The sequence below is a fragment of the Salvelinus alpinus genome, chromosome 7 (genome assembly GCF_045679555.1).
Source record: "Salvelinus alpinus chromosome 7, SLU_Salpinus.1, whole genome shotgun sequence".
In the NCBI taxonomy this organism is placed as follows: domain Eukaryota; kingdom Metazoa; phylum Chordata; class Actinopteri; order Salmoniformes; family Salmonidae; genus Salvelinus; species Salvelinus alpinus.
Genome location: NC_092092.1, coordinates 79,223,849 through 79,240,505, shown reverse-complemented (window position 1 = coordinate 79,240,505; position 16,657 = coordinate 79,223,849). Strand labels below are relative to the sequence as shown.

At 46.7% G+C, this 16,657-nt stretch overlaps 1 protein-coding gene across 2 annotated transcripts in view; it reads right to left on the bottom strand.

The window, feature by feature from the left end:
- Positions 1-16,657, bottom strand: part of LOC139581729 (cyclin-J-like) — a 57,628-nt gene that overhangs the window by 31,620 nt on the left and 9,351 nt on the right. For both annotated transcript variants that reach the window (XM_071411801.1, XM_071411800.1), the window contains one exon: positions 16,150-16,360. In XM_071411801.1, coding sequence (XP_071267902.1) covers positions 16,150-16,360 — 211 coding nt within the window. The remainder of the gene's footprint in view (positions 1-16,149; positions 16,361-16,657) is intronic.

The window sequence follows — 16,657 nt, the reverse complement described above, 5'->3', positions numbered from 1 at the left end:
CCTGCTGGGGGGGGGGGGGGGGTATTAGACTACTGCTAAAGGAGTGAATAAACCTGAGAACCTGCTGGGGGGGGGGGGGTTAGACTACTGTTAAAGGAGTGTAGAAACCTGAGAACCTGCTGGGGGGTATTAGACTACTGCTAAATGAGTGTAGAAACCTGAGAACCTGCTGGGGGGGGTATTAGACTACTGCTAAAGGAGTGTATAAACCTGAGAACCTGCTGGGGGGCGGGTTAGACTACTGTTAAAGGAGTGTAGAAACCTGAGAACCTGCTGGGGGGGGGATTAGACTACTGCTAAAGGAGTGAATAAACCTGAGAACCTGCTGGGGGGTATTAGACTACTGTTAAAGGAGTGTAGAAACCTGAGAACCTGCTGGGGGTATTAGACTACTGTTAAAGGAGTGTATAAACCTGAGAACCTGCTGGGGGGGGGGGGGGGGGTATTAGACTACTGTTAAAGGAGTGTAGAAACCTGAGAACCTGCTGGGGGGTATTAAACTACTGTTAAAGGAGTGTAGAAACCTGAGAACCTGCTGGGGGGTATTAGACTACTGCTAAAGGAGTGTAGAAACCTGAGAACCTGCTGGGGGGGGGGGGGTATTAGACTACTGTTAAAGGAGTGTATAAACCTGAGAACCTGCTGGGGGGGTATTAGACTACTGTTAAAGGAGAGTATAAACCTGAGAACCTGCTGGGGGGGGGGGGTATTAGACTACTGCTAAAGGAGTGTAGAAACCTGAGAACCTGCTGGGGGGTATTAGACTACTGTTAAAGGAGTGTAGAGACCTGAGAACCTGCTGGGGGGGATTAGACTACTGTTAAAGGAGTGTAGAAACCTGAGAACCTGCTGGGGGGGGGGGTTATAGACTACTGTTAAAGGAGTGTAGAAACCTGAGAACCTGCTGGGGGGGGTATTAGACTACTGTTAAAGGAGTGTAGAGACCTGAGAACCTGCTGGGGGGGATTAGACTACTGCTAAAGGAGTGAATAAACCTGAGAACCTGCTGGGGGGTATTAGACTACTGTTAAAGGAGTGTAGAAACCTGAGAACCTGCTGGGGGGGGGGGGGGGTATTAGACTACTGTTAAAGGAGTGTAGAGAACTGAGAACCTGCTGGGGGGGATTAGACTACTGCTAAACGAGTGAATAAACCTGAGAACCTGCTGGGGGGTATTAGACTACTGTTAAAGGAGTGTAGAAACCTGAGAACCTGCTGGGGGGGGGGGGTATTAGACTACTGTTAAAGGAGTGTAGAAACCTGAGAACCTGCTGGGGGGGGGGGGGGGTATTAGACTACTGTTAAAGGAGTGTAGAAACCTGAGAACCTGCTGGGGGGGGGGGGGGTATTAGACTACTGTTAAAGGAGTGTAGAGACCTGAGAACCTGCTGGGGGGTATTAGACTACTGCTAAAGGAGTGTATAAACCTGAGAACCTGCTGGGGGGGGGGGGGGGGTATTAGACTACTGCTGAATGAGTGAATAAACCTGAGAACCTGCTGGGGGGGGGGGGTTAGACTACTGTTAAAGGAGTGTAGAAACCTGAGAACCTGCTGGGGGGTATTAGACTACTGCTAAATGAGTGTAGAAACCTGAGAACCTGCTGGGGGGGGTATTAGACTACTGCTAAAGGAGTGTATAAACCTGAGAACCTGCTGGGGGGCGGGTTAGACTACTGTTAAAGGAGTGTAGAGACCTGAGAACCTGCTGGGGGGGATTAGACTACTGTTAAAGGAGTGTAGAAACCTGAGAACCTGCTGGGGGGGGGGTTATAGACTACTGTTAAAGGAGTGTAGAAACCTGAGAACCTGCTGGGGGGGGGGGGGGTATTAGACTACTGTTAAAGGAGTGTATAAACCTGAGAACCTGCTGGGGGGGTATAAGACTACTGTTAAAGGAGAGTATAAACCTGAGAACCTGCTGGGGGGGGGGGGGTATTAGACTACTGCTAAAGGAGTGTAGAAACCTGAGAACCTGCTGGGGGGTATTAGACTACTGTTAAAGGAGTGTAGAGACCTGAGAACCTGCTGGGGGGGATTAGACTACTGTTAAAGGAGTGTAGAAACCTGAGAACCTGCTGGGGGGGGGGTTATAGACTACTGTTAAAGGAGTGTAGAAACCTGACAACCTGCTGGGGGGGGTATTAGACTACTGTTAAAGGAGTGTAGAGACCTGAGAACCTGCTGGGGGGGATTAGACTACTGCTAAAGGAGTGAATAAACCTGAGAACCTGCTGGGGGGTATTAGACTACTGTTAAAGGAGTGTAGAAACCTGAGAACCTGCTGGGGGGGGGGGGGGTATTAGACTACTGTTAAAGGAGTGTATAAACCTGAGAACCTGCTGGGGGGGTATTAGACTACTGTTAAAGGAGAGTATAAACCTGAGAACCTGCTGGGGGGGGGGGGGTATTAGACTACTGCTAAAGGAGTGTAGAAACCTGAGAACCTGCTGGGGGGTATTAGACTACTGTTAAAGGAGTGTAGAAACCTGAGAACCTGCTGGGGGGGGGGTTATAGACTACTGTTAAAGGAGTGTAGAAACCTGAGAACCTGCTGGGGGGGGTATTAGACTACTGTTAAAGGAGTGTAGAAACCTGAGAACCTGCTGGGGGGGGGGGGGTATTAGACTACTGTTAAAGGAGTGTATAAACCTGAGAACCTGCTGGGGGGGGTATTAGACTACTGTTAAAGGAGAGTATAAACCTGAGAACCTGCTGGGGGGGGGGGGGGGGTATTAGACTACTGCTAAAGGAGTGTAGAAACCTGAGAACCTGCTGGGGGGTATTAGACTACTGTTAAAGGAGTGTAGAGACCTGAGAACCTGCTGGGGGGGATTAGACTACTGTTAAAGGAGTGTAGAAACCTGAGAACCTGCTGGGGGGGGGGTTATAGACTACTGTTAAAGGAGTGTAGAAACCTGAGAACCTGCTGGGGGGGGTATTAGACTACTGTTAAAGGAGTGTAGAGACCTGAGAACCTGCTGGGGGGGATTAGACTACTGCTAAAGGAGTGAATAAACCTGAGAACCTGCTGGGGGGTATTAGACTACTGTTAAAGGAGTGTAGAAACCTGAGAACCTGCTGGGGGGGGGGGGTATTAGACTACTGTTAAAGGAGTGTAGAAACCTGAGAACCTGCTGGGGGGGGGGGGTATTAGACTACTGTTAAAGGAGTGTAGAAACCTGAGAACCTGCTGGGGGGGGGGGGTATTAGACTACTGTTAAAGGAGTGTAGAGACCTGAGAACCTGCTGGGGGGTATTAGACTACTGCTAAAGGAGTGTATAAACCTGAGAACCTGCTGGGGGGGGGGGGGGGGTATTAGACTACTGTTAAAGGAGTGTAGAAACCTGAGAACCTGCTGGGGGGTATTAGACTACTGTTAAAGGAGTGTAGAAACCTGAGAACCTGCTGGGGGGTATTAGACTACTGCTAAAGGAGTGTAGAAACCTGAGAACCTGCTGGGGGGGGGGGGGTATTAGACTACTGTTAAAGGAGTGTATAAACCTGAGAACCTGCTGGGGGGGTATTAGACTACTGTTAAAGGAGAGTATAAACCTGAGAACCTGCTGGGGGGGGGGGTATTAGACTACTGCTAAAGGAGTGTAGAAACCTGAGAACCTGCTGGGGGGTATTAGACTACTGTTAAAGGAGTGTAGAGACCTGAGAACCTGCTGGGGGGGATTAGACTACTGTTAAAGGAGTGTAGAAACCTGAGAACCTGCTGGGGGGGGGGTTATAGACTACTGTTAAAGGAGTGTAGAAACCTGAGAACCTGCTGGGGGGGGTATTAGACTACTGTTAAAGGAGTGTAGAAACCTGAGAACCTGCTGGGGGGGGGGGTATTAGACTACTGTTAAAGGAGTGTAGAAACCTGAGAACCTGCTGGGGGGGGGGGGTATTAGACTACTGTTAAAGGAGTGTAGAGACCTGAGAACCTGCTGGGGGGTATTAGACTACTGCTAAAGGAGTGTATAAACCTGAGAACCTGCTGGGGGGTATTAGACTACTGTTAAAGGAGTGTAGAAACCTGAGAACCTGCTGGGGGGGGGGGGGTATTAGACTACTGTTAAAGGAGTGTAGAAACCTGAGAACCTGCTGGGGGGGGGGGGGTATTAGACTACTGTTAAAGGAGTGTAGAAACCTGAGAACCTGCTGGGGGGGGGGGTATTAGACTACTGTTAAAGGAGTGTAGAAACCTGAGAACCTGCTGGGGGGTATTAGACTACTGTTAAAGGAGTGTAGAAACCTGAGAACCTGCTGGGGGGTATTAGACTACTGCTGAATGAGTGTAGAAACCTGAGAACCTGCTGGGGGGGGGGGGGGGGGGTATTAGACTACTGCTGAATGAGTGTAGAAACCTGAGAACCTGCTGGGGGGGGGGGTATTAGACTACTGTTAAAGGAGTGTAGAAACCTGAGAACCTGCTGGGGGTGTATTAGACTACTGTTAAAGGAGTGTATAAACCTGAGAACCTGCTGGGGGGTATTAGACTACTGCTGAATGAGTGTAGAAACCTGAGAACCTGCTGGGGGGGGGGGGTATTAGACTACTGTTAAAGGAGTGTAGAAACCTGAGAACCTGCTGGGGGGTGTATTAGACTACTGTTAAAGGAGTGTAGAAACCTGAGAACCTGCTGGGGGGTATTAGACTACTGCTAAAGGAGTGTAGAAACCTGAGAACCTGCTGGGGGGTATTAAGACTACTGTTAAAGGAGTGTATAAACCTGAGAACCTGCTGGGGGTATTAGACTACTGTTAAAGGAGTGTAGAGACCTGAGAACCTGCTGGGGGGTATTAGACTACTGTTAAAGGAGTGTATAAACCTGAGAACCTGCTGGGGGGGGGGGGGGGGTATTAGACTACTGTTAAAGGAGTGTAGAAACCTGAGAACCTGCTGGGGGGTATTAGACTACTGTTAAAGGAGTGTAGAAACCTGAGAACCTGCTGGGGGGTATTAGACTACTGTTAAAGGAGTGTAGAAACCTGAGAACCTGCTGGGGGGTATTAGACTACTGCTAAAGGAGTGTAGAAACCTGAGAACCTGCTGGGGGGTATTAAGACTACTGTTAAAGGAGTGTATAAACCTGAGAACCTGCTGGGGGGGGGGGGGGGTATTAGACTACTGTTAAAGGAGTGTAGAAACCTGAGAACCTGCTGGGGGGTATTAGACTACTGCTGAAGGAGTGTAGAGACCTGAGAACCTGCTGGGGGGTATTAGACTACTGCTAAAGGAGTGTAGAGACCTGAGAACCTGCTGGGGGGTATTAGACTACTGTTAAAGGAGTGTAGAAACCTGAGAACCTGCTGGGGGGGTTAGACTACTGCTGAAGGAGTGTAGAGACCTGAGAACCTGCTGGGGGGGGGGGGGGGTATTAGACTACTGCTAAAGGAGTGTAGAGACCTGAGAACCTGCTGGGGGGGGGGGGTATTAGACTACTGCTAAAGGAGTGAAGAAACCTGAGAACCTGCTGGGGGGTGTATTAGACTACTGCTGAAGGAGTGTAGAAACCTGAGAACCTGCTGGGGGGGGGGGGGGTATTAGACTACTGCTAAAGGAGTGTAGAGACCTGAGAACCTGCTGGGGGGTATTAGACTACTGCTGAAGGAGTGTAGAAACCTGAGAACCTGCTGGGGGGGGGGGGGGTATTAGACTACTGCTAAAGGAGTGTAGAGACCTGAGAACCTGCTGGGGGGTATTAGACTACTGTTAAAGGAGTGTATAAACCTGAGAACCTGCTGGGGGGGGGTATTAGACTACTGCTAAAGGAGTGTAGAAACCTGAGAACCTGCTGGGGGGTATTAGACTACTGTTAAAGGAGTGAATAAACCTGAGAACCTGCTGGGGGGGGGGTATTAGACTACTGCTAAAGGAGTGTAGAAACCTGAAAATGCTCTTCACTAAAGTCACAGAGAGGAGACTACAGTTCCGGTCTTCATTAAAGTCACAGAAAGGAGACTACTCTTATGGTGTTTCTACCTCACCCCCCGAGACAGACTTTATTGATTTCTATGAATGACCACACTGCTAGATCCGGTCACTGCACTCTTCATTAAAACAAATCACCTCTTCTGAAGGAGTTTATGAGAAGTGGGGAAACTATTTTAGCGCTGCTTGCCTATAAAAACTAGACGTAGATGATTCAATCTAAAAAGAACACACTTCAACACTCAAGTGTTTTTTTATTTAACTAGACAAGTCAGTTAAGAAAAAAATTCTTATTTATAATGACGGTCTACCCTGGCCAAACACGGACAGCGCTGTGCCAATTGTGCGCCGCACTATGGGACTCCCAATCACAGCCGGATGTGATACAGCCTGGATCAAACTACAAATACCTACTCAACATCCACCAACCCCATTTCTCAAGCCTAATAGGTACAGTGCCTTCAGAAAGTATTCATACCCCTCGACTTAATCCACGTTTTGTTACAGGCTGAATTCAGAATATATTATATATACTTTTTTCATCAACCATCTACACACAATACCACATAATGACAAAGTGAAAATAAGTTTAGATTTATATTTTACATAAGTATTCACACCCGAGTAATACTTGGTAGAAACACCTTTGGCCGTGATTACAGCTGTGAGTCTTTCTGGGTAAATCTAAGCGTTTCACACCTGGATTGTACAACATGTGCCCATTATTCTTTTCAGAATCCTTCTCGGTCATTTAGGACCATAACAGAACCAAAACACAAGAATCACACATAACAACCTTACGCTTATTGTGGACAAACATTCCTATACTTACAATGCACTTTGCCTTTCAGAATGAATTGGTAATAAGACTCAAATTCTTATAGATTATCCTGAAAAGAGCTCACTGAAGTGTATTAATCATTTGCAGGTCTTGACATACAGTTTTCACTTTAATTTACTTGAAAATCTAACTCGGCCACTCAGGAACATTCACAGTCTTCTTGGTAAGCAACTCCAGTGTATATTTGGCCTTGTGTTTTAGGTTATTGTCCTGCTGAAAGATGAATTCATCTCCCAGTGTCTGGTGGGAAGCAGACAACCAGGTTTTCCTCTAGGATTTGGCCTGTGCTTTGCTCCATTTCGTGTCTTTATTTATCCTGAAAAACTCCCCAGTCCTACAAGCATACCCATAACACTTTGTATTCAGGCCAAAAATCGAATTGCTTTGCCATTTTTTTTTGCAGTATTCCTCCAGTACCTTGTTGCAAACAGGATGCATGTTCTGGAATAGGTTTTATTCTGTACAGGTTTCCTTCTTTTCACTCTGTCATTTAGGTTAGTATTGTAGAGTAACGACTATGTTGTTGATCCATACTCAGTGTTCTCCTATCACAACCATTAAACTCTGCATCTGTTGTAAAGTCAACATTGGCCTCATGGTGAAATCCCTGAGCGGTTTCCTTCCTCTCCGGTAACTGAGTTAGGAAGGACACCTGTATCTTTGTAGCGACTGGGTGTATTGATACATCATCCAAAGTGTAATTAATAACTTCACCATGATCAAAGGGATATTCAAGGTCTGCTTTATAATTTTTTACCCATCTACCAATAGGTTCCCTTCTTTGCGAGGCATTGGAAAATCTCCCTGGTCTTTGTGATTGAATGTGTTTTTAAATCCCTGCTCGACAGAGGGACCTTACAGATAATTGTGTGTGTGTGGGGTTCAACATTGTCTTTGTTAAACACTATTATTGCGCACAGAGTGAATGCATGCAATTTGTTAACCACCTGTTTACTCCTGAACTTATTTAGGCTTGCCATAACAAAGGGCTTGAATACTTATTGACTCAAGACATTTCAGCTTTTCATTTGCTAGTTTGTAAAAATGTTGATAAACATAACTACACTTATGGGGTATTGTGTGTAGGCCAGTGACATGAAACTGCGATTGAATTCATTTTAAATTCAGGCTGTAACACAACAAAATTATTCTGAAGTCCATCTCTCCCTCCCCCTCCCTCTAATTTGCCGGCTCGTCTTTCATTCAGATGAAATTGGTCACAGCTCCACCACAAACTCCCCCCCCCAATGAGTGTGTTCGTCCTATAGGCTCTGCCGGTTAACACAATGTAGACGCATACTGACCTCTGACCTCAAGTGCCTAACGCTTGTGTGACCAGGAAGAATCCTCGGCCCTCTGATCTCCTGTCCAAGGCCTAGGGGTCTGGAACACTTTTGTGGCGAGGAAGAGGGGAAGAAAGGAGGGGTTGTGGGGGAAATGGTGACCCCCCCTTCATACTTTGCCTCTGGCAATCATAGCCCCCCCCCCCCCAAAGTGAAACACTAATCAATAACAAATGGCATCATGACATTTCAGTCCTAGCCTGGTATTTGTGTAAGAAACAAAAGACCTCTATAGAACCAGAACACAAAGTCCTTAAATAATACATCAATGGCATTAAATCAAAATCTAATGACATTAAATAATAAAACTAGCCTACATTTCGTGGGAAGGGAAAAAAAGCAGCATTGAAGAAATCACTGTCGTAGATCACAGCCATTTTACCGTCAACTCATAATTCCATTAATTATCAGACCACAGATTAATTATCTCATAATTACAATCAAGCATCAGAGAGACAGACAGAAAGAGAGGGGAGGAGAAACTGCGGGAGTCCCCCTGTTAATCTACATATCGAGAGGTTCAATTCAAACATGTCCCGTTCTGCATGCCCCCCCTTCCAATTCCTCCCTGTTAAACATCAGCGGTCGGCATCTCTTTGAAGCACCGCTCAGCTCTTTTCTGCGCCCCCAGGGGTGGAGGTGGAAGGGGGGGGGGGGGGTAGAGGTGCTTTAGGGGCCCCTGCCCAGTCTCTGCCTGGGCCCTGACGAGGTGAATGAGACTCAGAGGAAACACTCCTAGCAGTGAGGCTACGGTGGAGGATAAAGCCATCTGAAACACTCCTAGCAGTGAGGCTATGGTGGAGGATAAAGCCATCTGAAACACTCCTAGCAGTGAGGCTACGGTGGAGGATAAGGCCATCTGAAACACTCCTAGCAGTGAGGCTACGGTGGAGGATAAGGCCATCTGAAACACTCCTAGCAGTGAGGCTATGGTGGAGGATAAGGCCATCTGAAACACTCCTAGCAGTGAGGCTATGGTGGAGGATAAGGCCATCTGAAACACTCCTAGCAGAGAGGCTATGGTGGAGGATAAGGCCATCTGAAACACTCCTAGCAGTGAGGCTATGGTGGAGGATAAGGCCATCTGAAACACTCCTAGCAGTGAGGCTATGGTGGAGGATAAGGCCATCTGAAACACTCCTAGCAGAGAGGCTATGGTGGAGGATAATGCATTCTGAAACACTCCTAGCAGAGAGGCTATGGTGGAGGATAAAGCCATCTGAAACACTCCTAGCAGTGAGGCTATGGTGGAGGATAAGGCCATCTGAAACACTCCTAGCAGTGAGGCTATGGTGGAGGATAAGGCCATCTGAAACACTCCTAGCAGTGAGGCTATGGTGGAGGATAAGGCCATCTGAAACACTCCTAGCAGAGAGGCTATGGTGGAGGATAAAGCCATCTGAAACACTCCTAGCAGTGAGGCTATGGTGGAGGATAAAGCCATCTGAAACACTCCTAGCAGAGAGGCTATGGTGGAGGATAAGGCCATCTGAAACACTCCTAGCAGAGAGGCTATGGTGGAGGATAAGGCCATCTGAAACACTCCTAGCAGAGAGGCTATGGTGGAGGATAAGGCCATCTGAAACACTCCTAGCAGTGAGGCTATGGTGGAGGATAAGGCCATCTGAAACACTCCTAGCAGTGAGGCTACGGTGGAGGATAAGGCCATCTGAAACACTCCAACCTCTTGGCTCTCTCTAATTCTCTCCTTCTCTCTTGGAGGACCTGAGCCCTAGGACCATACGTCAGGACTACCGGGCATGATGACTCCTTGCTGTCCCCAGTCCACCTGGCCTTGCTGCTATTCCAGTTTCAACTGTTCTGCCTGCGGTTATGGAACCCCTACCTGTCCCAGACCTGCTGTTTTCAACTCTTAATGATCGGCTATGAAAAGCCAACTGACATTTATTCCTGATTACTATTTGACCATGCTTGTCACTTATGAACATTTTGAACATCTTGGCCATGTTCTGTTATAATCTCCACCCGGCACAGCCAGAAGAGGACTGGCCACCCCTCATAGCCTGGTTCCTCTCTAGGTTTCTTCCTAGGTTTTGGCCTTTCTAGGGAGTTTTTCCTAGCCACCATGCTTCTACACCTGCATTGCTTGCTGTTTGGGGTTTTAGGCTGGGTTTCTGTACAGCACTTAGAGATATTAGCTGATGTACGAAGGGCTATATAAAATAAACTTGATTTGATCCTAGCAGAGGGGCTATGGTCGGGGATAAAGCCATCTGAATGGAGTTCTAGTCAGATAAGATACTAAGTAGAAGCCTCTACATGTCAACCTCGCTTGCAGCCAGTCACATAAATACACAATTGCACAGACAAAACACACGACAACCTCCACCCCCATGTCGCTGCACCCCTCCCCCACCCTGGGCCAGGGCTGGCTGGCCGGCTGCTCCTGTTGACGGGCTTTTGTTTGGGCCTGACTCAGGGAGCATATGGCAGGTGGCCCTCTCCCTCCACACACACACAGTCCCTCCCAACCCTCGTGCCCCCAGGCAGGCCTGCTGCAGTGTGTGTGGGTTGGATGGGATGTAGCTGCTCTTTTTAAAGCCCCTTCTCTGTAACACAAACCGTTAGCCAACTTATTGCAGGTCATCCACAGCCGGCACACACACACCATCCAGACAACCATTAGAAAACATTCAAACCCACCCACTGAACCCATTCAACCAATGCACCAGCAGCATACCACAGGGTTACAGCTACTAGGCTCCATGTAGCAGGACAGCAGCATGGGAGACATCCTGAATAATACACAGCTTAGAACTAACTGTCAACTGCCATCTGACCTCATTGAGGGAACAGACAGAGATATTACAATACAACATGATCTGACCTCATTGAGATTGCATGAACATAGTGCTGTATATCTATTGGAAAGACACCACTTCTGATCTCATCAGGCAACAATGTTTAAATGTAGATGCCACTACACTGTGAAAAAATAAATACAAATAGCCAAACTCACTGACTGCAGAGAGAGAGACAAAAAAGGTCCAGTTGCCAGGACCACAAATTCCATCTAGACACCGTTGCCCTAGAGCACACAAAAAAAAAAACTATACATACTTCGGCCTAAACTTCAGCGCCACAGGTAACTTCCACAAAGCTGTGAACGATCTGAGAGACAAGGCAAGGAGGGTCCTCTATGCCATCAACAAACAAACAAACCCCACAGAGCCACAGGACAGAAACATAAATTAGACCCAACCAAATCATGAGAAAACAAAAAGATAAATTACTTGACACATTGGAAAGAATGAACAAAAAAATAGCAAACTAGAATGCTATTCGGCCCTAAACAGAGAGTACACAGTGGCAGAATACCTGACCACTGTGACTGACCCAAAATGAAGGAAAGCTTTGCCTACGTACAGACTCAGTGAGTATAGCCTTGCTACTGAGAAAGGCCACTGTAGGCAGACCTGGCTCACAAGAGAAGACAGGCTATGTGCACACTGCCCACAAAATGAGGTGGAAACTGAGCTGCACTTCCTAACCTCCTGACAAATGTATGACCATATTAGAGACACATATTTCCCTCAGATTACACAGACCCACAAATAATTCAAAAACAAATCCAATTTTGATAAACTCCCATATTTATTGGGTGAAATACCAGTGTGCCATCACAGCAGCACGATTTGTGACCTGTTGCAACAAGGAAAGGGCAACCAGTGAAGAACAAACACCATTGTAAATACAACCCATATTTAGGGTTATTTATTTTCCCTTTTGTACTAGAACTTTTGTGAGTGTAATCTTTATTTAATTATTTCACTTGCTTTGGCAATGTTTCCCATGCCAATAAAGCCCTTGAATTGTGTGTGTGTGTGTGTGTGAGAGAGAGCAAGTCACAAGTCTATGATTTCATTAGTGAGAACAAATAGCTGCTATGCAGAGCAGAGCTGAGTGGTCTGACTTCAGGGACAGAAGAGAGGGATGCCAAGAAGAGTCATGTTGGAAGTCACTGGGCCACTGTGCATGGGGGGGGGGTCAATGCAAATAGTCCAGGTGGCCAATTGATTAATTGTTGAGCAGGCTTGGGGGTAGAAGCTGTTAAGGAGTCTTCTGGACCTAGACTTTGTGCTCCGATAGCGCTTGCCGTGCGGTAGCAAAGAGAACAGTCTTTGACAACTTTTTGGGGCCTTCCTCTGATACCGCCTGGTATCTAGCTCCTGGATGGCAGGATAATTGGCCCCAGTGATGTACGCATTAACCTCTGTAGCGCCTTACAGCCGAGCAGTGTCCATACCAGGCGGTGATGCAACCGGTCAGGATTCTCACGATGGTGCAGCTGTGGAACTTTGAGGATCTGGGGACCCATGCCAAATCTTTTCAGTCTCCTGAGGTGTGTCTTGACGTGTTTGGACCATGATAGTTTGTTGGTGATGTGGACACCAAGGAACTTGAAAAACTCTCGACCCGTTCCACTACAGCCCCGCCGATGTTAACGGGGCGTGTTCGGCCCTCCTTTTCCTGTAGTCCATGATCAGCTCATTTGTCTTGCTCACATTGAGGGAGAGGTTGTTATCCTGGCACCACACCACCTATAAGCTCTCTCATTGTTGTTGGTGATCAGGCTGATAGTTTGTTGGTTGATGTGAACACCAAATAGTTGACTGGGGCCAATGGGGTGTCTAGACTTTTGGCATCTACGAGCACCATTGAAATGATCCGACAATTCGAAGGGTAAGAATTCCTTTAGGAAAAAGGCTTTGATGAAAGGATGTTAAATGCGCAGAAGGACTTTATACAATAGGTCTCCTGACCCTGTGGTTGTGACTGGGAAGAAGAAGTTGGGACACTCCATTTCCTTCCTCTCGCAAATGGAACACGGACAAATACAAAACCACACACACAAATACCATGGAACCACAATTTTCTTTACCTTGCTTTCTGTGAATGTCTATGAAAACACACACATCGTTCAAACACAGGGAGAGAGAGAGAGGTGGAGGAGAGAGACCAGAGAGCGATAGAGAGATGGAGAAATACTTCCAATAGGCTAACAGGATTAAGTGCTGACTGTTGAGAGGTACAATGGAGAGTGTGATTAATTAACCTAGCGCAGAAGCCCGTGGAATTTTAACAAAGACAATGTGTTCCTTTCAAAAGTCTATGTACCAAACAACAACCCTATTCCCTATATAGTGCACTATTTTGGACCAGGGCCCATAGGACGCAGGTCAAAAGTAGTGCATTACATAGGGAATAGGGTGCCATTTGGGACACACAGAACGAGCCCAGAGCAAAGCTGGCATCAGACCTGAAACCCAGCAGGACCGGAGTACTGAACAACCAACCAGTCAGAGAAGTTGAGTTAATTAATTAGGCCAGATTCCAGCACCTCAGGAGATTAAACAGCAAACTCAATCAGGACAACCTTGAATCAAACAGCCCTTTCAAGCCTTCATCAATCACACAGAGCTGCTCCCTAGAGTCTGACTCTGTTCTCTCACTGAAAGAAGCAATCAAAAGATTCCATTCATTCGTCTAGTAAGAGAATCCTCTAACAGGATTTTTGGTCGATATATTTTCATCTTTTCATTTAGTCTTCCAGTAAACTCTACGAGCTCCCCGAAGCCTCACACACACACGTCTCCCCAGTGAGCGGGCCCCGTCCCAGACTCACAGTTTGATGGCATCATTAGTGTAATTACCCATGATGCTCTGTGAGCTGTGTTAATGTACAGACTCACAGACTAGCCGTTAATCACCACACACACACACACACACACACACACACACACACACACACACACACACACACACACACACACACACACACACACACACACACACACACACACACACACACACACACACACACACACACACACAGACCCACTTACAGCAACTACACCTACACATAGTAACAGCAGTAGAAGCCTAGATCATGGTATATAATCTGACTCCAAGATCACAATCAGCTATCTGACAAAGCCCAGGTCCAAGGTTCCTTTATGTCGTTATTCCTGCTCTAGTGGGTTTCATACGCTTTGCTGCGTAGGACATTCATTTAGACGAGGTGCCATCAGGAACGACTAAAGACAAAACCCCCCCCAGACACGTTATCAAAGGTAGGATCAAAGCTATGTGCATGAAGACGTACCGACACAGGTGTAGGCTAATCCTCACCAAGTCACAGACAGACTGGGCTTCTAGCTAAACAATGTGAAAAGGCACAGCACCACAAACGATATAGGGTTTTGCAGCCATCCATCGTCTGGAAACTGGAGTAAATGATCACTGAAGGTACTGGATGGGAACAGAGTGTGTTATAACTTCATATAACCATTCAACAGTTTAAGAAATGTGCTGCGAGAACAAGATGGCGCTGACAGACATGGCAGCTCCGCTTCTAGATCCTAAGCAACTTTGCAGTATTTTGTTGTTTTGTCTGTTATTTCTTAGACCAGAATGTTTTTTTTGCGTTAATACATAGAGCAGGAAATATCTTTTGGATATCAGAGCAGCGGTCAGTCACCAGCATTACGACTTTTCTGAATTGGATCCTTTGTTCGTACACACCCAGGGCAATTGAACTCATCCCAGAGGCTGCTCCAAGACGCCACCGGCGGAGAAGAGGTATTCGGAGTGGACTTCTAGTCCAACTCAGGAAGTGTGCACACCATCCTCCACTTCCGAGTATATTACCCGCTAATGTTCAGTCTCTGGACAATAAAGTAGACAAAGGCTCAGCGCGAGGATCTCCTTCCAGAGAGACATCAGGGACAGTAACATACTTTGTTTCACAGACTCATGGCTCTCTCCAGATATACTGTCCCTGTCCATTCAGCCAGTTGGGCTCAGTACATCATGCAGACAGGAATAAAGAACTCTCCAGGAAGAAGAAAGGTTGTGGTGTATGTTTCATGATTAACTACTCATGGTTTGATTGTGACAACGTACAGAAACTCAAGTCCTTTTGATTCAACCAACCTAGAATACCTCACAATCAAATGTCGACCGTATTACCTCCCAAGAGAATTCTCTTTGGTTGTAGTCACAGACGTGTATATTCCCACTCAAGCCGATACTACGATGGCCCTCAAGGAACTACACTGGACTTTATGCAAATTGGAAATCACATATCCTGGAGGCAGCATTTATTGTAACTGCGGATTTTAACAAAGGAAATTTGGAGAAGGGGAAAAGCTTCAAGTTCCTCAGCGTACACGTCACTGAACCTGAAACGGTCCACCCACACAGTGTGGTGAAGAACGTGCAATAACGCCTCTTCAACCTCAGGAGGCTGAAGAAATTTGGCTTGTCACCTAAAACCCTCACAAACTTTTACAGATGCACAATTGAGAGCATCTTGTCGGGCTGTACCACCGCTTGGTAGGGCAACTGCACCGCCCACAACCACAGGGATCTCCAAAGGGTGGTGCAGTCTGCACAACGCATCACCGGGGGAAAACTACTTTCCCTCTAGGACACCTATAGCAGCCGATGTCACAGGAAGGCCAAGAAGATCATCAAGGACAACAACCACCAGAGCCACTGCCTGTTCACCCCTCTATCATCCAGAAGGCAAGGTCAGTACAGGTGCATCAAAGCTGGGACCGAGAGACTGATAAACAGCTTCTATCTCAAGGCCATCAGACTGTTAAATAGCCACCACCTGGTTACTCAACCCTGCACCTTAGAGGCTGCTGCCCTATATACAGACATGGAATTACTGGCCACTTTAATAACGGAACACTCGTCACATATTAGTTTACAAATTGCTTTACTCATTTCATATGTATATACTGTATTCTATTCTACTGTATTTTAGTCAATGCCACTCCGACATTGTTCGTCCTAATATTTATTAATTCCATTATTTTACTTTTAGATTTGTGTGTATTGTTAGATACTACTGCACTGTTGGAGCTAGGCACACAACCATTTCACGACACCCGCAATAACATCTGCTAAACATGTGTATGTGACCAATAACATTAGATTTGACTTGAATTCCACTGTCAGCTGAAGGAAACTGACAGAGCATTATTCTGTAAAGACTCATGGTACTTACTGGCAAGGAGCAGGCAGGACAGAGCGATGACGTAGAGCTGTTTGACGGCTACATCGTAGTGGTCCATGAACAGGTCCAGTAGGTAGACAGAGAGGTGTCTGGCTGTAGGACACAGCTGGTAGCGGTTCGACAGTATGGCCAGCAGGTCCGCAAAGTACCGACGCATCCCTATCTGAGGGGAGTGGGCCCGGTACACAGGCAGCTTTAACTCCTAGAGGGAGAGGATGAGGAAGATGGAGAGAAAAGGAAGGAGAGGAGGAGAAGGTAGGTGGAGAGAGAGAATTAATATAGGTTCTAAGACATTAATATGGGTTCTAACACAGGTTCTAACACAATATGGGTTCTAACACATTAATATGGGTTCTAACACAGGTTCTAATAGAGGTTCTAACACATTAACTTCCGGCGCCGAAAAGAGATGGCCGCCTCGCTTCGCGTTCCTTGGAAAATATGCAGTATTTTGTTTTTTTATGTGTTATTTCTTACATCGGTACCCCAGGTAATCTTA